The sequence below is a fragment of the Rhipicephalus microplus genome, chromosome 1 (assembly GCF_043290135.1).
Source record: "Rhipicephalus microplus isolate Deutch F79 chromosome 1, USDA_Rmic, whole genome shotgun sequence".
Lineage (NCBI taxonomy): Eukaryota > Metazoa > Arthropoda > Arachnida > Ixodida > Ixodidae > Rhipicephalus > Rhipicephalus microplus.
Window position 1 is genome coordinate 54,624,430 of NC_134700.1, and position 24,150 is coordinate 54,648,579.

At 47.6% G+C, this 24,150-nt stretch overlaps 1 protein-coding gene across 4 annotated transcripts in view; it reads right to left on the bottom strand.

The window, feature by feature from the left end:
* LOC119178800 (glycerol kinase 5) overlaps nt 1-24,150 on the bottom strand; it is a 409,569-nt gene that overhangs the window by 24,140 nt on the left and 361,279 nt on the right. For all 4 annotated transcript variants that reach the window (XM_075868891.1, XM_037430055.2, XM_075868972.1 and 1 more), the window contains exon 14: nt 5,224-5,267. In XM_075868891.1, coding sequence (XP_075725006.1) covers nt 5,224-5,267 — 44 coding nt within the window. The remainder of the gene's footprint in view (nt 1-5,223; nt 5,268-24,150) is intronic.

The window sequence follows — 24,150 nt, forward strand, 5'->3', positions numbered from 1 at the left end:
GTACGATCTCGTAGGGGCCAAAATACCGGGAAATGAGTTTTTCGGAGAGGCCTCGTCGTCGTACTGGAGTCCATATCCACACTTTGTCGCCAACGTCATATCGCGTGTCAAGTCTTCCTCGGTTGTAGCGGTCGGCATCGATGCGGTGTTGGTGGCGTATTCGGTATCTTGCTAACTGGCGGGCTTCTTCCGCTCTTTGTAGAAAGTCGTCAAGATCGGGGGGGTAGTCATCTTGGTCTATTGGTAACATAGCATCCAGTGTTGTGGTAACAGCACGACCGTAAACTAGTTCAAATGGGGTGATTTTGGTGGTCTCTTGCACAGCCGTATTGTAGGCGAAAGTGACGTATGGTAAAATTTCGTCCCACTTTTTGTGCTCGACATCCACATACATGGATATCATGTCCGCTAGAGTTCTGTTAAGGCGTTCGGTCAGGCCATTGCATTGAGGATGATATGCAGTGGTTTTCCTATGAACAGTGTGAGTCATGTTGAGCAGGCACTTCAAAAGTTGCGCCGTGAAAGCCGTTCCGCGATCGGTGATTACAACCGTTGGAGCGCCATGTCGCAGGACTATTTTGTGTACGAAGAATTGGGCCACTTCTGCTGCCGTTCCTCGTTCCAAAGAGTCTGTTTCGGCGTATCTAGTTAAATAATCAGTGGCCACAACGATCCATTTCTTGCCGAGTAAAGATGTCGGGAAGGGTCCAAGGAGGTCCATTCCAACTTGGCGGAAAGGCGCTTTCGGTGGATCTATAGGTTGTAGAAGGCCCGCTGGTTTAGAACTTGGTGTTTTTCGTCTTTGGCACTCGCGGCATGTTTTGACGTAGTGTTGCACTGAAGCTAGTAGCTTGGGCCAATAATAATGGAGACTGATCCTTGCAAGCGTTCGCGTCACACCCAAATGTCCAGATGTGGGCTCATCGTGACACGCTCGAAGTATTTCTTGTCGCATAGTTGCTGGAACGACAAGCAGGAACTTTTCGCGGTTGGGCTTGAAGTTTCTCTTGTAGAGAACGTTTCCTCGGAGGCAGAACGATGCGAGGCTTCGAGAAAATATACGGGGTACTTGTACGTCAATTCCTTGCAGGTGTTCGATAAGCGGGAGTAATTCTTTGTCTGTACGTTGGAGTTCGGCTATTTGAGTGGTCTCGACAATTCCTACGAACGGAAAGTCGTCTTCTTCTGATGGTGGTGTGTCTGTAGGAGCCCGTGACAAACAGTCGGCATCGGTATGTTTTTTGCCAGATCGGTATACCACGGTTATATCGTATTCTTGCAGTCTGAGGCTCCACCTTGCTAGTCGTCCGGATGGTTCCTTTATGTTCGCCAGCCAGCAAAGCGCATGGTGATCGCTGACTGCCTTGAATGGTCTACCATATAGGTACGGCCGAAATTTACTGATGGCCCAGATGACGGCAAGGCATTCTTTTTCCGTGGCCGAATAGTTTGTCTCTGCTTTTGTTAGAGTCCGACTGGCATAAGCTATCACTTTTTCTTCACCTTTCTGCCACTGTATTAGAACGCATCCAAGGCCGATGTGACTGGCATCTGTGTGTATTTCCGTGTCGGCTGTCTCATCAAAGTGAGAAAGAATCGGGGGGTTTTCTAACCTCTTTCTCAATTCGTTGAAGGCGCTTTGTTGCTCGTTTTGCCACTGGAAAGGCACATCTTCTTTCGTAAGTCTCGTTAAGGGTTCTGCGATCTTTGAAAAATTTCTCACAAATCGTCTATAGTACGCACATAGACCTAGAAATCTCCGTACTGACTTTTTGTCTGTTGGCACCGGAAACCTTGCGACGGCGGTCGTCTTATCAGGATCAGGGCGAACACCTTGGGCGCTGACGACATGCCCAAGAAAACGAAGCTCTTCGAAACCTAATCGGCACTTCTCTGGCTTGATTGTCAAATCTGCCGAACGGATTGCCTCTAACACTGACCGAAGGCGCTTGATGTGCTCCTCAAATGTAGCCGCGAAGATGACCACGTCGTCTAGGTACACTAGGCAACACTGCCACTTCAATCCGGAAAGCACAGTGTCCATCATGCGTTGGAACGTTGCCGGCGCACAACAGAGACCAAACGGGAGAGCCTTAAACTCGTAAAGTCCGTCCGGGGTAACAAAAGCAGTCTTTTCGCGATCACGTTCATCAACCTCGATTTGCCAGTATCCACTTTTCAGATCTAGTGATGAGAAGAACTTGGCACACCGAAGTCGATCTAACGTGTCGTCGATGCGTGGAAGGGGATATACATCCCGTTTAGTCACAGCATTCAGTTTCCTGTAGTCGACACAAAACCGTAGCGTGTTATCCTTCTTCTTGACAAGCACCACGGGAGATGACCACGGGCTGTTAGAAGGCTGGATAACATCATCTTCAAGCATTTCTCGTACCTGCTTCTTGATGACTTCCCTTTCCTTAGGGGAAACACGATACGGGTGCCGGCATACCGGCCTGGTTGTCTCGTCCGTTATGATCCTGTGTTTTGTAATGCTCGTGCGCCGTACCTTTGAACTGTTGGAGAAACAGCTGCCAAATTCCCGCACGAGGTCGTATAGCTGTTGACGTTGAATCTCTGAAAGATTAGGATTTACGTATATTGTGTCGCAGGCATCAGATGGAAGTTTCACATTCGGTGACGTCGTTTCAAGACTGCATATTTCTGTCACTTCACAGAACTCATGAAGAAACGCTATTGCCGTCCCTTTTGCGATGTGCTGGAATTCGTTACCGAAATTCGTCAAGAGGATGTCTGTGCACCCGTTTCGCAGCTGGATAATCCCTCGTGCCACACAAACGCCTCTTTTCAAGAAAACATCCACGTTGCTCTCCGCCACACCCTCGTAGTCGCTGAATGCATCATTATGCACGAGAACCATTATACTGCTCCGTGGCGGTACAGTCACATCATCGTCGACGACGCGCAGTGGAGTGGTACATCGTTCATCTGATCGTGCTACCTTTAAAGCTTGCTCCGTCGAAAAGGACACGCTCGACCTCTGTAAATTGATAATCGCACCATTAGCTTGTAGGAAATCCATTCCCAGTATCACTTCCCTCGAGCACACAGGTAGGACGACAAAGTCACCGACGTAAGTGAAGCCCCGTATCATGACCCTTGCGGTACATCGGCCGGAAGGGGTTATGAGGTGACCACCTGCAGTACGTACTTGAGGTCCACCCCATTCGGTCAGAACTTTCTTGAGTCGCTTCGCTAATTCGTAACTTATCACAGAATAATCCGCACCAGTATCGATCAAAGCATTGAGCTCTAGTCCGTCAATCACCAACGGCAAGTCTGAAGTAATTTTCTCTGTACTGCACTCCTTTACCTGGAAACAGTCGTCGTTATCAGGCTCGTACCGCAGTGGAGGATCTTCATATCCCAAGTCGCCAGCGGCCTCGCCTCCACAGGTCGCCCTCTTCAGTTTCCCGGATTTGGGCTAGGCGAACGCTGCCTAGACGTGCTTGGGAAGGGACGTGGGCTAGACGAGCGGTAGCGCATAGGGGATGGTGAGCGTGGTTGATGACGACGAGGCGGGTCAAATTCCCGACGTGAGCATAGGTATTCTTCAATCTCGGAAGGTCTTTCGCCGTTTCGCGGACACGGTGCATTGATGGCGAATCCCCTAAGACCAGCTTGACGATATCGGCAGAATCGGTACAGGTGGCCAGCCTCTCCACAGTGGAAACACAAGGGCCTACGTGTGGCATCTCGCCACACATCGCTCTTCCGTGGCATCATCTCTCTCGCACGAGGTGGAGTGCGTGTTGCCTCTACGATTTCAGGCGGGCTGCGCATTGTCTGCACATAAGTACTTGGTGTCTCGATCGGCGAACAGTGCGGAGTAGGTCGCCTGAGCACCTCGGAGTACGTTACCGCCCGTCGTGTCGCTGGCACATCACTCCGCGGCTCCCGCATGGCCTGTCGAATTTCATCTCGGACAACTTCAGCAAGAGACAGCTCGGGGGTGACATCAGGTGACTGCAGTTTCCTTAATTCTTCCCTGACAACAGACCGGACGAGCTCGCGCAATGTGTCAAGATTATCCACGACGCCTGCTGAGTAGACTCCTGCGGATGCACCGGCTACGTCGCGGTTGTACTGTCGGGCTCTCTGCTGAAGCGTCGTTTCGATGGTTGTTGCTTCCGACCGAAACTCAGCAACAGTACGGGGCGGATTGCGGATGAGTCCCGCGAACAATTCTTGCTTTACCCCGTGCATGAGGTGGCGCACCTTCTTGTCTTCCGTCATGCCAGGATCAGCTCGCTTGAAAAGGCGGGACATGTCTTCGATGTACATCGCGACAGTTTCGTTCGTTCGTTGAATCCGTGTGCGGAGAGCTGCTTCCGCCCTTTCCCGGCGATCACTGTTGGCGAACGTACTCAGTAGCTGCCGCCGAAACTCTTGCCACGACGTCAGAGATGCCTCGTGGTTTTCGTACCACACTCGTGCAGAGTCTTCCAACGCAATGTAGACGTTACGCAGCTTGCCTTCCTCGTTCCACTGATTTAGATTTCCCACTCTCTCGAAATGCTCTAACCAGTCTTCGGCGTCCTCGTATGGGTCACCATGAAACACCTTTGGAATGACCGGTTGGCTTACGATGAGTTGTGCCGGCGTAACTTGGCTCGTCATGGTGGTGGCGGCGCTTGTCTCCGTCACCGATGCCCTTGATACAGAAGGGAGTGGCCCAAATTCTGGCAACTCTCCTCGGATACGGCGGCTGACTCGTTGGTGCACCGGTGTAAGCTCCACTGGTTGCGGCTGGTCAGTGCTTGGACTTCGCTCTTGCGTGGGGCTCGGAATCATGTACCCAGGCTCCTCCACCAGAAAATGTAACGGATATAACAACCTCACAACCGGGACGTCCTATTTACAAGGTTTAATAAGGGCGAACTTGTGCCCAAAGCCAAAAGAACTACACAGTAGCTGGGGGAAAGCAGCGAACGCTCGTCGTCCTCTTCTTCTCCTCTTTTCTTTGCCGCTGCTCGGTAGCAGCTCGTGCACAGGCTGGGCCGGCTCGTGCCTTCCGGCGGGCTTCATGAGTCGTAGCGATGCCGTCAGCGTTCCTCTTTTAACAACGTCTGCGTTGTACTGCGCCTTAGCAATTCCTCGTGGCAATATATATATATGTGTGTGTGTGTGTGTGTGTGTGTGTGCGTGTGTGTGTGCGTGTGTGTGTGTGTGTGTGTGTATCAGTATTTGAACAGCGCTTACTTGAAGCCCACTGAATGCAGGAATGAAGAACACACCAGCGGAACCTGCAAAGAAAGCAATCACGGAACAAAATCACTGCATGATATTATGATCACAGTGGAACACAGTGTGATACAGCTGCCATATTCCAACGTATGCACTTAAACGCCACAATTGTTTATATAATTTATCCTGCACGTAGATTTGAAAAGTTTCAGAAGTACTTGGATTCTGCAAGATAGTGGAGGTGCAAGAAATGTCAGTTAACCAGGCTTCGTAAAATTTAAAAAATATATTGATACAAACATTATTGCCCGAGCCCTTCATACAAATCGTTAACCAGCGAAATCTGTAACGTATGGCGCCGGTGTTTCGCAGTGGTTTGACGCGACGTGGCACTGAAGCCTTTTACACTTATTGGTTACGTGTTAGTGCTTCTTAATGAGGTTAGACACACATTTGACTTGGGTTTTCCACAGTGTTTATTTCACATGCCACACATTGTGCCTCGCAGTGTAGTGAGCGGTTAAATGTTTTTCACGATGCGTCAATCATAGCGGTTGTTCTCGAACCACTGGCGGTCACAACGCGCTCCCGCAAAGACGCAGCGTTGTTGCAAACATTTGACATCACGAGCTAACTCAGCGGCGTGCTTTCCAACATCCGTCCGTCACCAGCGCTTGCATTCCCGTTCGCGATTTGGCACGGTTTGAAAGGCTGCCCAATCATCGGTACGTAGTTGCTGCCATCAATCGGCCTGCCGAGCCTATTTTCGAGCCCGGACTGCACCGTCGGCCACACAAATGCAAGCTTTTTTTATGTTTCCACTGCCGGCGCTCTTCTAGAGTTGTCCCTGGTGTACCCAGGTGAGAGGTTTCAGGAGAAACTCGTGCGTGCTCGGCGCAACGAGATGAGCAACTTACGCCATTCACAATGCAGCCAATGGCACGCGTGCTTTAATACGATGCTGTGAACGACGTAGCTGATAACACAGCCAATCACTACTGCTTGTGACCCCTCTGCCTAACGGCTTTTCGTTTCTCCTATAGCCATATATACAGCTTTCTCCGAAAAACGGCACACCCAACCATGCATTGTGATAATTAATTTTATGCAGAGCACTCAGCAGGTAGTACCAGCCTATTTTCACTTTGAGACGGCAAGTGTCACGAGGCGGCTCTTCGCGTAAACAGGGTGGTTGTACTCATATCGTGAACTTACAGCGGCACCGAGCACACTGGTGTTGGGGCAGATAACAGTAAAACAATTGCACCCTTGCGGGTGTAAAAAATGTCCTGGTATTCACACCCTTTCTTCACAAATTACCCGTCATTTTTTTGCTGCTAATACAAGCTAAGTCAACTGTGTGTACGTTAAAAGAGTGTTAATGCCTTTCATAAGAGTGTCAATGAAAAACCTAGAGGGTGCGCGTGTATATAATTACAATATTATCTGGGGTTTAACGTCACGAAACTACACTATGAGAAACACCAAAGTGATAAGTTCAGAAATTTTATTTCACCTGGGTTTTTAACGTGCGCGCACACACACACGCGCGCACACGCATACACACACATGCACGCACACACACACGCACACACACACACACGCGGGTAACAAACATATTCGCCTCCATCAAAAAAGCTGCCCCAACGGCAGGGATTCCATCCAGAGATCTGCAGGCCTGTGCCTGTCAAGCACCATAACTACTAGACAAACGGAGCGGCTGGTGCAGATGTAACCATTAGGATGCTTGCATATAAAAATGGTGCGCATAGTGGTACAGAGTCTCTGGCACTGCCTTTTTCAGGTTACATTATTGGTGAGATCCCGAGAACAAAAGAAATGATACAGCCATTGGCATATCGATATTTCCCCTGGTACCTTACTTTCACACAGGAAACTCGTCAAGTATTAGTGCTTCAGAGGACACCCTCACAACAATTAAGAAAAGGTGCAAGAAGATGAACAAGCATTTTTTTCGCACTGCGTGGTTCGAATCGCCCTACCGTTCTATATTTTTAACAATAAATGTCAACGCATGGACGGGCTACTGACAGCACAAACCCAAATGGTAAAACAACTGGGAACAAAATTTGAATTCATTACAAAACCCTTCCTCGGTCTAAAGCTGTCTGAGTGCGCGTCGGTCTCACAAGCTTCTCGAATATGAGACGTGCTTAACCGAACATGAGAAAACTGCACTACTTTATGCAGCCCTTGCGGGAGGCAGGGAAGTGATTATTTATGGAAAGAAAAGAAGGTTTGCGAATGGCACCGTGAGCACACCAGCGCCTTTGGGTAGCAGAGAAGGGCGTGAAAGGTGTGATGAGAGGAGTGAGGGAGAGCAGAAACGTCATATACGTTGTACACTTCGCCCCGGCAAGCAGGGTTGCCAGGTATTCAAAAAAAAAAGGTGACAAAATTAGGCTATGTAGCTAGAGTAGAAGCTAACCAGCAGTCCTTATTTTATTTTGAAGCCAGATATTTACCGAAATATGGTTTCAGTTCAGTTGTATTTTTACCACAGCCTGATGCTTAAAAAACAAAAAAGATGACAGCATATCCACGAGTGAATGATGATTAGTGGAGTGAAGCGTTTGTCTGTGCTTCTGTCCGTCCACACATCTGTCCGTTCGTTCATTCTTGCTTCTGTCCATCCATCTATCCTTGCTGCCATCAGTACCTGCTTCCATCCGTCCTGCCTCTGTCCGTTTGTCCATCCGTGCGTCCGCCTGTCAATCCGTCCATGCTTCCATCCATTCATGCGTCCGTACTTCTGTCCAACGTTTATGGAACGTTGCTTCTACCCGTAAATCAGTGCATCAATTCCTCTGTCTGTTCGTCCGTGCTTCAGTCCATCCGTGCGTCCGTCCATGCTACTGTCGGTCCGTCCATGCTTTCGCTCATGCGTTCGTCCCTCTGTCGATATGTATGTGTGTCTGTGCACCTGTCTGTCTGCCTGTCCATCTGTTTGTCACTCACACCAGCGCCACCTGTGAGCGAATCATACAACTAGATGGTTACGAACCTATCACAAAAGGCATGCATGAACAGACCCACAGCTTTAGGAGCTTTGCCCTTAAGATGTACACCTCAGCCATGTTTCTCGCATTAAAATAGAGTAAAAAAGATCGCCGAACTTCCTGGATGCGACCTTAAGACTGAAAAATTGGCAACAGTACATAATAAAGTTAACTTTTGACAGCATGCCCTGTGGCACTCCTAATATAGAGTGAGCAAAGTACTTCATAATTTGCAGATATGTACTGTAGCTTTTTACACACATTACTATGGAGGTTGTAAGAACTTTCACATGTAGTCCAAATTTGATCCTGTTGACAGCGAGAAGTACGTGTTACATTAGATTCCTTGCGTCGATTTTTATAACATGCATAACAGAAAACACTCGCTCCCCTTCCGAGTTATGTTTGAAGGAAACACAGAGCTTCATTGCCCTGTATTCAATGCATTGAGTACGACTAGCATCTCATGCATCCCAGCAGGTTTATATTTTGGTTCACAATCCCACTGCTGACATGCTGACTCTCACATCCTCAACTTGACGAAGGTACCATACTCGCTCTTTTATACGGGCTCGGGATAACCAAATACATTTTTGGCAGGGTGTTAAAAGCGTCAAAGTGTAATTAAGTTGCTTCTTTCGTTTCTTTAGGTCCCTATAGAGTGATTCGGCGACGACCATAACGCTGTTGCGGGTAACCGGCTGGCAGTCGTAAAACCTGTTGCTCAAAACTGTTTTGCATGAGATCAAAACACGATTTTTTCATCAAATTTTAAAGGACCACACGTGGGACAGACCTTTTGACTATTTTAGTATGTGCAGAAGAGAAAAGCAACAATGGCTTTTTGCTCCTGGGCTAAAAAAGCCAACAAACCTGGTCAGCATGAAATTTTAACGAAATATCAAGGAACCTGAGCGTATTACCACATGGCATTTCATGTGTAAGTTTTAGAGGCTGGCAAACTGTCTCAAATACTTCAAAGGTTAAATCAACACTTTTATACTCTTTAGCATTCCATTTCAAAATTACAAATACTCATCCATAAACCTGACGATTTTTCAAACCTTAGTTTCTAACAACTTCTAACCAAGTGACCTGATATAATTGTTTATTAAGTTACACCTACACAGCTCACAGTGTATGCAAATTGACTAGAAAGCCTGAACGAGTTCTTCGGCAGCTACGTTACTGTGCTGCCTAACCTATATGAGTTCAAATATTATTGTGAAAACCATGGCAGCCGGGACGCGCTCTGGGTGCATGCAATTGCTCCCGGTATACTGAGTAAAGAATGCGAATACACCGAGGGAGCTGCGGCCGGCAATGTGATTGAACACCTAATACTTTTGTATAGTTGCGCTCGGTTTTAGTGTATACTAAAGGCTGACGACAGCACCAGAAAAATGGTCAAAAGTTAGTCAAGTAGCCAACGTAACTTTTTAGTCACCGTGGCCTTTTAAAAGTAGCCAATCTGGCGTAAAGTATCAAAATCTGGTAACACTGCCTGCGAGTGACGCCTTTTGAAGCGGGCGACTCAAGAGCGCCAAAGCATGCCCACGCAAGGTTCACAGCAGACTTGTGCTTCCCCCTTTCCCCCTTAAAATCAAGGAACCCAAACGCGAAGGAATTAGGGACGCATAGAACGCACAATGCTTCCGGGCTCTCTAGAGGATAAGGATGAAGATGCGAGCACACTCAAGTGACGGGATCATCCGAAATCCCGGCGTACGCGCATCGCTTCCCGGTGGCACACCACAAGTCACGGGATCGAAACCCGGCTGCTGCAGCGGCTGCACATTTGATATAGGCAAAAATGCTGTAGACCCGAGAGCTCAGATTTAGATGCACATTAAAACCCCAGGGGGTCAAGAGTTCCGGAGCCCTCCACTATGGCGTCTCACATTCATACGGAGATTTTGGGACATTGAACCTCACGTACCAATCAAGCTTTCCTCAATTCATTCCGCGTAAAACTCCTAAAAGCATGCCTGGCCTCGCCAGGCAACCATGAGAAGCACACGCTAGCAGACGCAGCAAGCCAAGGGCCACGAGGACTCAATAAGAAATGCCACTTACAACAACCGCAATCACTTTTTTGAAGAACAGAACAAACAGGGATGGGACCTCGTGAAAAAAAAAACATCGGCATATCCCATGCATTTTGGGAATAGAAGTTATGCGAATTAAAGGCGACAGTGTTTTAATTTTTTATATGCGAAACGTTACGAAGTAACACTAAACATATGTACAAAATCACGCACTGACACACGGTAAACAGACCCACATGTTTCATATAACCAGTTATTCAAATTGCGTAACGATGCCAATGGCCGCACGTATATTAGCAACACTTCAAGCACCAACCTTATGTGAAGAGCTGGTGCACATGAGGTTGGTAGCCTTGGATCATGCTACATAAATAAACTTCAGCGATTATGCTAATGCCATCTGAACTTTATCACGACGTGACGGCTATATGATAGGGGTATATATGTACGGTTTATGGAACTCTAAAGCTCCAACTGCAACCACAATTGCCGTTTCAGGAGCATTACGGTCTACTTAAAAAGTATACTTTCGAGACGTGGCATGGCTTTGTCAATGAATACCTGATTGCCATGCAGAAAGCTGGAGTTCGATTAATGCTGGTGACCTGACATTCATTCTTTGCATTCATTTGGTCAATGCTGCTGATGTCAGTTTTTAAAGACGATAGCCTTTATCGGGGAGACATTTTACACAAAAATTTTGGTCTGCTTGCCTCTACGCTTGTCTGTTTTTCCACTCTTAATGGTACCCTTAACGGCACCAGACAATACTCCAAACGGGTGACCCTGTTGGCAGGGCCCACCAATATTGCCCAAGATTCAGCGCTCATACTTGTGTGGTTGTCAATTAAAAAACAATTATTGCGCAAATCTGAGGCCTCATAACAACACGTCAATATTTTGTATGTGTGTCTGTTACTAGAAAATGCATAAATAAGTAATTTTAAGGACCGTAGGGTTTATCACGCTGCGGTGACTATGCAATGCTTGCACGAAAAAGCCAGTGTTTTCAACGCTTTGCTAAGACGACACGGTGGTGGCACCTATCCGTCGCCTTGCGATCAACATCTTATCACCTCGAAGACGGGCGCGCACGACACGCGCTTGTTTTCTTAGATAACTTCCCGATAGTGCTCATGTCTCACACGTGACGTACTTCACACGCTCGTTCGCCTCCGCTGCACGTTCGAGGCACTCTAACGCAGCACCTCCAGAATACCATTCACCAATTTTTTTGTGCATAACATCAAATAAACTACGATAGTTATAGCGCGAGAAAAGAATGACGACACAGAGACAAGATGAACACGAAGGACTTGTTTCTTGTGTCGTCGTTCTGTTTTCGCGCTATAATTATCATCTTCTCATACCAACTAGCCAGGGCTGCCACACTTCTAAATCAAGCAAGCCTTTTGTTCACTTTCTCCAGACGCAAGACTATTGTCTTTCGACGACATTAGCAGTATAACATGCAGATACAAGGCCAATTTTTTCTTAACGCTGGCGTGTTAAACTAATCTCTTTCTATTCTCGCGGTTGCTAGGTAGATTAAACTGTCAATAACCTGTGGCACGTACCAGCATTCCTGAGGCACATACCCGCCCAGAGGTACGATGAGCCACACACGTCTGGCGGAAAGGGTTTGACAGCGTGCGCAAAGGGATAGTGACATTATCTAGGTCATTACCAGAGAGCCATATTTGTCAAACTATCTTAATCTGTAAACGCTACCTAGATGACATACTCAAGATTTGGACTGATTCAAAAAAAGAACTTTTCAAAATAATAATAACTGTTGGTGTCAACATCCGAAATTCAGTACATGATTATGGGAGACGCCGTGGTGGAAGGCTCTGGAAATTTCGACCAATTCAAGCGTGTAACCAAGCGCATCCCAGACTTTATTTGACAAAGTTTTACTATAACACTAAATACGCTTCCTTGGTGTACTCAATCGAATATAGCATGGTACGTTGGTAACTAGTTCTATATAGAAAACTTACGGACAGGCAACAATACATGAACTTCAAAAGCTGCCTCCCACCATACTGCAAGACCAGCATTCTCAAGCATACAGATTCACATGAATCAACTCCCGCTCTTAGTACTTCAACAAAAACAGCACACAGATTTCCCGCCAGCTGTCACTGAAGACACAATGAAAAAGGCAGTAAGTATGTATCGCCCGACTCCACTACACCCGCAAAATGATGCAGACCAGCACAACAATACCTTCGTATTAACCTTCACTAGAAACCCACCGAACAGTTACAAGGTGTTAAGAAAACACTAAGGTATTGGAACAGAGCATGCGACTATCCCGAATTTTCACTTCTCCTCCTTGTGGGACACATAGTCGGTCAAAAAGTACCAAGTACTATTTCAGCGATAAATATTAAACCTCAAATAAGCTGTCGTCCTTGCAGAAAAGGTACATTTAAAGCATCCAAACACATGCAGACAACAACAGTGGTGGAAAACAAGCACTAATATTTTAAGCACAGCATAAGTGGAACACTAGACAGCGACTCAGACAACGTGATATACCTCCTGAAATGTCGGATATAAAACGTGCGATACTTAGGCCAAGACCCCCACGCATCGCATGTTGCCCGCACCTTCTCCTTTTTGCTTTTTTTCTCGTGTCTCAACATGATATAAAAAACACGGACACACTGTAAATATTGTTATGCCTTGAAAAACAAAATGGAGCTCCTATCGAAACGTCGTCAAAATAAAGAGTTCTGTATTGCTGCATCCAATTTTATACTCAAGTCAAGACCTTGCGGTAAACAAAGTTATTCCTCAGCATGAAGGCTTATATATTAGCTGAGTGAAATGCAGTGGCATTACGAAAAGCCTTTGTAAAGGGCACGTAACAAAAAGCCTTTTCTGTTATTACCCTTTGCAGTCTTAATAGAATGTGTCGTGAAGGCCTATGCGAGGGTCAATGAGAGTTCATAAAGCAGAGAAAATACACCCTTGTAATATTCTCGTAAAAGGGCCTCGCAGCAGTTGTCTAGTGGCTAAGGCACTCGGCTGCCGACATGCAGGTCGCGGGATCGAATCCGGGCTACGGCGGCTGCATTTCCTATGGAGGCGGAAATGTTGCAGGCCCGTGTGCTCAGATTTGCGTGCACGTTAAAGAAACCCAGGCGGCCGAAATTTTCGGAGCCCTCCACTACGGCATCTCTTACAATCATATAGTGGCTTTGGGACGTTAAACCCCACATATCATTGAAGTTACATAACAGCTGCATCTTACTAGTACTTACCTACGTAGCAGAAACCTCAAGGTTCACAAAGGGGGTTCACCTAATATTGAGGACGACACAGCGAGCAATGCAAAAAAAGTGATAGGTGTAACCTTGAGAGACAAGAAGAGAGCAAAGGGGGGCAGGAAACGAACCGGGGTTAAGAATATCATAGTTGAAATCAAGAAGAAATTAACATAGACCGGGCACATAGCGCGTAGGATGATAACCACTGGTCTTTAAGGGTAACTGATTGGATTCGCAGAGAAGGCAAACACGGAAAAGGGATCCAGAAGACTGAATGGGCCGATGAGAATAAGACATTTGCAGGTATAAGATGCCAACAGAAAGCTCAAGACCAGGTTGATTGGCGGATTATGGGAGAAATCTTTGCTGTGCAGTGGACGTAGTCAGGCTGATGACGATGATGAAGAAGGGTGTTAAGGTATTTACTGCGTGTGAATAATCGTAATGTTGGGATTCTCGTTGGAGCATACACATAAGTTCGCGACCGTCAGCATCATTTTGCATTGGGGATGCAAAGAAGTGTTGCATTGTCACTGGTTAGGTGGAAGGGTTGGTGTAATTAGGGTGGGAAGCTTGCGGCTTGAAGGGGGCCAGTGCCTTTTCTGCAGCCTTCTGCAGACACCCACGCGTCAATTTCATCACGCAGAAATTCACTCGCCGAGGCGATGATAAGATGCGTAGCGCTCGTGGCATATTCCTGCTACGCCTGCAAGTAGCTTTAGCAATCATTATTATGTCAAGTTTATTACCTTGAATACAAAAGCAGATAGCCACCATCATTTTCAATGTCCTGTTATGATATTTGTCTTTTAGAGAGCATCTCTGCAGGCGCCCGCTCCTGCATTGAGCGACGTCGGTGTAACCGATTTAGCGAAGAAGGAAGTAAAAGAGACTGCCCCAAGAAGTTTTTCATCAAGAGGGCCAGCGATCAGCTGTGTAAGCGTCCACAACGCCTCTTAACACAGCGCGATGCATGATTCCAGTGCACAAGCAAGTGGGTTTATTGGCGTGCAAGGGGAAACAAGACGTGCGTTGGTCGAAAGGGCACTGTCAGTGGAATTCTCTAGGAGATTGTTGAGGGCCCTCTAAACACATACCATGCAAGTGACGTCAGTTTCTGTCTTCCACCTGCCATTAGAGAGCCCACGAAGTAAATACGTCTCAGTGACTGCACCCTACTTGAGCGGCGAATTTTTTGGCGCAGTTCCCGCGTTTTGATCGTTCGCCTTGTGCTCATGACGAAGAATATTATGCAGCCAGCAGCCAATCAGCGTTGACTCAGATCATCTGTGTCCGCAGCATTCAAATTACATACAATGCTGTACGCATCGGGTGAAAACAACTTCGTTGGAATGCGTGCGCCTATGGAAACACACATCCAAATTTGTTAAACTGAAAAGTTCGAAAAAAATCCGGGAACCCTTCAGCGGAACGTTGTAAGTTGTGCGGATTCTTGCTATGATTTAGCACTACAAAGTTTTTAAAGACGGCTAAAAAAATTAAGTGAGCAATTGTTTCCTTCTTTCTTAAAAAGTCTGCCTCCAAATGCGTAAGCATGCCTTTTATAAGATTGAACGACGGAGAAATGCATTTTCACGAAAGTGTACTTTAGGTTCTCTCACCATCGAAAGTGTTCCCTGGTACACTTGGAATGCGAAGCAGACCTTTGACTTGTGCATGTAACACTGTCCCTCCTTAAGTCCGTAAGAACGTGCCGCAGCGCGCTCCCCTCTATGTGCGTGTACGTCACTTCCTTCGGCAGCTGTGGGCGCGGCGCACTTGCCTCGGCGCCCACAGCTGCCGCCTTGATTGATTTGTGGGGTTTAATGTCCCAAAACCACCATTTCATTATGAGAGACGTCGTAGCAAAGGGCTCCAGAAATTTTGACCACCTGGGGTTCTTTAATGTGCACCCAAATCTGAGTACACGGGCCTACAACATTTACGCCTCCATCGGAAATGCAGCCGCCGCAGCCAGGAATCGAACCCGCGACCTGCAGGTCAGCAGCCGAGTACCTTAGCCACTAGACCACTGCAGCGGGGCACAGCTGCCGCCTTATCCATTCGCCCGGAACACCTGCAGCGACCGCTCGTCGGTTAACACGAAATAAACCTTCGACATTGACGTCAAATGTCTGCAGGAACCTGTCAGCATGTACTTCAACGATTACAAGGCCATGATATAGTCAAAGCGAAACTTCCGCCAGCTCCAGTCCAGCATCCGTGTCCATTCTGAAGAAACGACAAGATCTACTCCGGTCATCGCTTCAAACGAATCTTCCAGCGCTCACCACAGCACACGCGTTAGCGCCCCTCACCCCATCAAACCACCCGTGCGCAACGCTGCTGCTTCGCATTCCCTCAGGATTCACTTCGCGGAGATATTGTGAACTCTTTCCACTCTTCATTGCATTTCCTTGTGCCTGCATCTGCATGTTCCTCCTGTTTAGAACTGTTCTCATAGTGGCAATACCCGGGACAAAATGTTTACGAAACATACTATTGACACGCGTGAATTATTGGTATTGTTAATTTGTCAATATAAGACCCTCAGAGAAAAAAAAAAACAGAAACCACGTTGTTCTCCCAGACCACACGTATCAAGTTTCATGAAACCTGTATAAAATTTCCATTTTGAGATGGTAAAATCGATAAACTATTATTCGACTAAAGGTTCACATTTAATAGATTGTACGTAATCGACTTGCATACTTAATTGATCAAATGAGCTTATTAAATTCTTCAATTAATTGATTACGGCAAGTACCACCCCACCCCCAACACCACCCTTCAGCCGGTGCACATGAGTGGCAGGCGAGTGATGGCGAGACGCAAAAGTCGAGCGTGCCTACTCTTTTTCACTACAGTCCATTATGTGCGCAAGTAGAACAATCTCAAGAATCCAAGGCTGACAGGGGTCCCACCCTATAGACAGAGAAGTAAACTCGCGCTGGTCTCCATCGCCCATGGCGTCCAGCCCTGCTAAATGCTTCAAGCGCAGACAGAAGGCGGCCCCACTTGGATGAGGTGGAAATGCCCTTGCCCGGATCTCTCCGCTCACAGCCTGCTACTGCATAGACCTCCACTCGCCTCCTTTCTTCTATCATGTGCTCGTTTACCGTCGACAAAGTGCACGAGACGCTTCCTTGCTATACTACGTTATTACCACAAGTCGATGTGCACACTGCTTTTGTCAACTCAAAATAGCGTGAAATCACAGAAAGAGCGCGGTATGGACGTTCTTCACAGAATATTTGAAAACGACGACTGCAATATGTGACAAAGGTAGTAAGCAGTACTCGAAAGCAGTGACGGAAACTATTCATTTAGCATCTGCTTCAAGTCACACTTTATTAATGTGCCAGGGAGTCATCCTCCAAAGACAAATGGTCATGACTAAAATTACAACGTTGAGGACCACGTTCCGGAACACACGAATCCTCCTCTTTAAATGAATTATCTCGCTACCTAATGATAAGTGGGGTTTAACGGCCCAAAACCACCATATTATTATGAGAGACACCGTAGTGGAGGGCTCCGGAAACTTCGATCACCTTGGGTTCTTTAACGTGCTTCCAAATCTGAGCACACGGGCCTACAACATTTCCGCCTTCATTGGAAATGCCGCCACCGCAGCCGGGATTCGATCCTGCAACCTGTGGGTCAGCAGCCGAGTACCTTAGTAGCTAGACCACCGCAGCGGGGTTTTTGCAGCACTTCTGTCATTGTCCGTGTGTTTTCAGCACTATGGCAAAATTGAATGAAATTGGGAAAGCAGTGCGCGTATGCTCAACAGTAAAGTCTGTTTTCTTTGTGTTTCAGGCGTGCCAGCAGTTCAGAGGAGGGGGAGCAACATGCCTCCCACATACTGCACGCGAAGAAGCAGTATTATGATGTTAGAAGGGCCCTGCAAACACACCATTTGGTCATGTCTTTTCGATTGGCTTTTTTTGTGCTGTGAAATCCACCTATATTAATTAGCAAGTGGCACCACCGAAATCTAAGCTGTTATATTATTTCGTGGGACAAGTATACCTTGCTTTCGCACTACAGCGATTCACATAGCCTATTTCTGTTATGGAAAGTGGCATCAAGTCATATGGCTTGACGACAAAGGCGATCATTTTTTATTGGCTTGACACGTCAAGTAGCATCATTTATATGCTGGCTAGACCATACTAGTTAATGCTAAAAACAGTGAAAACTCTTTTTATACTTTCTCAGGAAGTGATAATTACTGTTTCTATAAATTATGCATTTTCAGACCAAGAAAAGCTCGCCACGGAGTGCAGAGGCGCATCAAATCGGCTACGCAAATTTTCTATGGTTTGGACATTTGCTTGCCAGCCCTTCAGTTCACAGTATTGCCAAGTGACTACGAAATTTTTGCGCACTCGCACTCTCCCGATACCAGATTTATGCAAGTGAGGCGGTATTCTAGCTACTGCTTGCACGACAAGCCAGCAGACAGGTACAATTGGCGTGATATATAGGCTTCGTAAACGGGTGCTAGCCATCTGCTGTGTTGGCACCTGAAATGGCGATCGTGCAAGTCTACGGGTAGAAGATATCACTGACAGAGTTCGGGAAAGAACAACGATGATGCAAGATCAAGTGTAGCACTAATGAAACGTCTGGAGACGCCGACCCGGTAACGAACCAGCAAGCAACGCCAGCGTGTTCCAAGAAGGCAGCGTTTATACAGAAACTGACACAGCATGTGCGAAAATCAGCACGGCGAGCCTTCGGATGACTACAACATTATCATGCGACCCCGTGACGTCAACGCATTGCACTACCGAATGGACTGCGTCCACGGCTGCATACGCAATGCGGCAGGGGTGCGGCGCGAGGTAACCGAGGAGAATAGGGTATGTCTGAATGAGCGTCAAAACATTATTGTGGTAGGCACGCCGTCAGAGGATCGTGCAAGATGGTATGGGGGCATTTGCAAGCTGCGTATTGGTGACCGCGAGTTCGAAGCCATTGCCTATAGAGCATCGCCACAGAACACGCTCAAGGGCCTCATCAAGGGCATATCACTAGAAGAACAGCCAGCGGATGTGGTGAAAAGTTTCATTGACCACCATAACCTGAACGCCCTGCATGCCACGCGCATGGGGAACACGACCAACGTGATCATTCTGTTCGAGAGCTACCATGTGCCCTGTAACGTAAACTACGGAGGAATACTTGTAACGTGCACTCTATACAAGAAACATGTCGCCATGTGCTACCAGTGTGGTCATCGGGGACATAGGGTCGCCTTGTGCCCCAATCGAAACGAGAAGAATTGCCGTGGTGGGAATGCAGCAACCTGCCCGACGATCATCGGTGCGAGCCAGTGTATCTGAGACCATCTAGTGCAAAGCTAAGTACAAGACACCTTACCTCGTCATGCAACGACAGTGGGAATGCCGAATGCGCGACGAAGCAGAGGCCGCCTATAGCAGTAGGAGCACCATCAACGACAGAGATGAGGGCTCCCGCCGACACCACGCATCAAGACGATCGGTCTCGAAGGAGAGCCGTGCGCGGACACCATGCAACAGGCGATCGGCCTCGAGGGAAAGCCGCGCGCGGAGCCACACTCACTCCGGTACTCGCCCTCGGACTCACTTCCACAGCATGTCCTAGCCCCGTTCAGTGAGGAATGACAGCAAGTCAACGACCCAACCCACCTGCGCCGCTGCAGCTAAAGGCGGAACAAAATTCGACCTGCAAAACATCAGATCAGTGGACGTCGCCTGTGGCCGCGCGCCCGCTAACGCAAATCGAGACTGCCATTATTCGAAACCTTGTCGTAGACTGATGCGAAAGTTGTGCTTACAGTAGTGACGGCGAGCCAGAAAGCTCAATACGAAAACGATTATGGTGGAAGCACGATGGACGTACATTCATTAAACCCATTTTCGTTCGTTGTACAGGCCGTGGTTGCCATCACATTGATCCCCTCGTCAGCCAACAGATGTGTCAATCGTACTGAGCGGGATGCAACAGACTGTATTTTCCACTAGTACATTCATACAAAGAAGAATAATGCGGTTGATTTGTACATGTGTATGTGTACTGGCACCACCCTCGTCGACGTCATTGAGTGTATCTGGTATAAGAACAGTGGACACGGCTGACTGCGCCAGTGGGCACGGTGGACGTACATTCATCAAACCCCCTTTTGTTTTTTGTATAGGTGAGAGACAACCATTGGATTCACTGCTACAAAAGTACTAATGTTTGTCTTTTGTCTCTACTGTGCCCACCATCCCTACTTTCAGATATGCTTGTTGCAGATCGCTACGTACCAGTGGCATAGCGATCCACATGACGAAGAGTAGGACGACAGCAGAAAGACTGGCGTGAGCTCTTCGTTTGACAACTCAACTCAACTGAGGAATTCTAAATACATATACTCCATCAAGTCTGCCCTTGCTGGGTCTGTCTTCCTCGTAACATATTTGGTAGAGCTGTACAATCTCGAGTATGACGACGAAGTGTCTCTTCATAGAACCCTTCTGCTTTCTGCTCCTAGCGATTTAATCTAGTTTTCGCTTTTTTCCGGGAGACGCTGCTCCCCGTTCCAGTGCGACGGAAGAGGAGTCTTCCACGGGCACGCCCAGTCCGAGGTTCGCCATGGCAAGCTGCTCATTAAACCAGTGCACCTTGCCCAGAACTACTAATGGCCACTGCCGACTGACTATGGACGTGAATTCTTCTGTGGCGCTGACCGACCAGAGATCAACTTACGCAAGCTTGTCGCGGAAACGAAGTACCTGCTCGAGCGCCAACAAGGACACGGAACTGTACTCGGCCTCTGGCAATGACTCGTCGCATGACAGCTTCGAGACCGTGAGAAGTCGGAAGGCCAAACGAAGAAACGTCAAGCCATCTTCATTATCGGGGACATTAACTGGGTAGTCAAAAGAACAACACTGGCCGCACACCATCTTGTTCGTGCTCGAGGATCCCTCTATCAGCCTTCGAGCAGTAAACGGTAAACAGGCAAGCTATCGCTATGTACTTATGAGAGGGTTGCGCCAAACGAAATTTAAGATATGCGTCTGAACCCACGCGAGGCTATTCTTGCCATTGACATGATGACTGCCAGTGCCTTAGACAGACTACGCAGATTATTGGAGTTCGCAGACATCAAAGTCCGACCGATAATTCCAATAGATGGTACCGGCATGGCAGAAGTAATCTATGACTGATTTGGCCACCGCGACCTCGGATCTTCCAATTGTTATAAAACTAGCGAACGAGGAAGTTGTCATCACGAATGTACTTCGCCTCGGAAACCGCCGCTGTATAAAGATAATGTTTAAAGGAGATTCTATTCTGTCACATGTCAAGGTTGGACATTTCCGACATCCTGTTCGGCCATTTGTTCCTAAACCTCTTCAATGAAAAATGCATGAAAATTGGACATGTCGAGGGTGTAGGCACGAACACCACAGTATGCCCATGATGCGCTGAACCACACACTGCAGACGCATGTCAGGCAAAAAGTCTGAAGTGCGAGAACTGTGATGGTTCACATGATGCTGCCTCCAAGAAATGCCCGCAGATAAAGAAATAAATTGCCATTATCAAACAAATGGTCAGAGACAATTCATTGCACAGAGAGGCTGCTGAAAGGGTACGGCGCCGACGCAGCCGTCGTAGAAGGCGTTCAATACAGAGTGTCGCGCGTAAATCATCTTATTCGAACACGATTAAAACAATAAGCCCATGCGGATGACTGGCCTACACTTCCTTGTACACAGCCTGCGAAAGAGCCCTTTCTCAGGCCTCCCCACCCTACAGCTTCCTCAGCGCCTACTTCCATTGAGGATGTGACAAGAGTAGATAAACAGATTATCCCGATGCTACGATCCCTGGTCGCTGTCATTGCAGACCTACTGGGAAGGCAGGAAACTCCAACTCATCGAAGTGGCCTACAGGTGCTGGACGCATTGAGCCCAGTCCTTGCCGCCCTCGCGTAAAACCACAGCAGGTGATCAACAATCGTTCCGCAGTCAGAGAAGCATCAGTTATTCAGTGGAACGCAAGAAGACTCAGATCACAGATTTCGGATTTTTGTCAGTACGTGTTTTCGAACCGTTTCCCGGTCATCGTGATTAGTGAACCAAACTTTTCAAACCCAATCAGACTATCAAGATACGTATCAATTCCGTCCCAAACCTGCAACGAAAGCAGCAAGGTCCTCGTGTACCTTCGTCGCGTGCTTACCTACATTATTCATCCTGTGCCACCACATGACAAAACCAGTATGTTTGCCTGACTGTGAAGCAAAAAGCTCGCACCTTCGCATTAGTGTGTATTTACCTATCCCATTCAGCTTGTTTTGATCGAAAAAGACTGGATGTCATACTTGCAAGCACACTGGGTCCATGGACATTTACAGGGGACTTAACACCCACCACCCTCTCAGGGGAAGCTCAAAAGTCAATGCCATAGGCGGGAAACTGGCTTCATTTGTGTCCACCCATGAACTTTCTCTACTTAATGATTGGAGCTTTACATTTCTAAGAGGGTCCGCGTACAGCAGCTGCTTGGACTTGAGATTTATGTCCCGTCGCATCACCACAAGCGTCAAGAAGTTTTTAGACATCAAGACGCATGGTAGCGACCACATCCCCAGTTATCTGAACATCAAAGGCTTTGCCAGTGGTCAACCGCCGAGAACAATCTGGAGGATCGATTTGTCTGCATTCACAACCAACATAGAAGACGCAAGTGCGAAAGGCTTATCCTCGGGCATTGAGCAAGTGATCAAAGAAGCAGCGCAGAGCGCGATGTGCACGCTGACATGCTCTTCAAGGCCCTCGGAAATGGACGTAGATTTATAGCGACTTCGCGCGATTCGTCAGTGTGCAGAGCGCAGATATCGGCACACAAAGTCAATTGAAGATCTACGCATAGCAATGCGCATGCAAAAGGAGATCCAGCGCCGTATGGATAAACTGGAGTTCCAATGATGGGCGAAGTTTTGCGTTTCTCTATACCCTCGCAAACCACTCTCTCAAATATGGCAAACCATGCGAGGCCTAATCACATTTCCCGAACAACGTTTTCCGTTTAAAGCCCTGGCACTTTTCCAGTGTAGGAAGGACATCGAGATAGCGGAAGATTTTTGTAGGAAGATTGCAGGCCCATCACATTTCACAGGAGTCCTTACTACTGCTACCACACCACACACCCTTGATCTGTGCTTGGACCTGCCCTTTTATATGGAAGAGCTCGACGCAGCTCTTGCTTCTTGTAATCGATTGTCGTCGCCCAGGCCAGATTTTATACCGCCTATTGTGCAACCTCGGTGATCCCGCACGTAGTGCCTTACTGGACGAGTTTAACGAGTCTTGACGAGCTGGGCCTCTTCCCAGAGAATAGAAAACAAGCCCCTTTGTTCCAATTCTCAAACCTGAAAAATCACCTCTACAGCTGACGTCATACCGACCAATAGTGCTGGCTAGTTGCGTAGGCAAGCTGATGGAGCGAATGATTTTTGCAAGACTCAAGTGTTTCTTAGAATGCAAGAGTCGTTCCAGACACCATGGCCGGCTTTCGTCATCTTCGTAGCTCCATTGACGTCATTGATCTCTTGACACACGTACAACAGCACAAAAATGAGCCGGCAGCTATCTGCAGCATTAATTTTGGTGGTCACAGGAGCTTATGACAATGTCTCCCATGAAGCCGTACTTGATGCCCTAGAGTCCGTTGGCTTGGGTGGGCGAGTGTACCGCTGGATCTGCTGCTACCCTCATATGAAATCATTGTTTATGGAAACTGATGATGGGCCAAAATGTGAGCATTACATACACAGCAATGCTCTTCAAGGTGGTGTATTGAGCCCAACACTATTCATTTTTGTGGAAATGCATCGTGCAAACTATACATCGTGGAAAGGATGTATCATGGAAATTATACCAGAGTTTGTGCAGATATCTATCAATGTAGACGATATTGATGTTTGGACTTCTGGTGTAACACATCCACAGATACGTGCGAAACTTCAGAAAGCTGCGAACTCTGTAATTCGGCGTATCTTAGAGAGAAAAACCCCGATATTTCTCTAGACAGATCGGCGCTGGTTGCACTCACGCGGAAGGCAATGAAGTCATATCTCATCTTCATCGATGGACAAATTGCCAGCTACATCCGCACACACATGTTCTCGGGAGTCACCATTGATTGAAATCTCTTCTGTAATCCCCATGTGACCACTCTTAAAAAGCGCCTCACAGCCAAGTCCCAACTTTTCAACTTCCTTGGGGAACAATGTGGGGCGCGTCGGTACACGCCATGTTGCAGCTACACAGGACGTTGTTCCTGAAGTACCTGCGGTACAGCTTGCCTGTTTTGGCGAACACTTGAAAAAGTAGCATACGTACAATCGAAAACGCCCAGGGTCAGGCACTCTGACCTTGTCTAGGATTACCACGCTACACATCCACAGCGGAGACCATCGCAATCGCCAAAGATCATCCGGCCTCAGTGCTCTAGAGGCGCTTTGAGCGCATATTAGGTACCTTTCTCACGCCCCTGCCCACCACCTCGCTTCGCTTCCAGAACACCGGCCAAGTGCCTCCT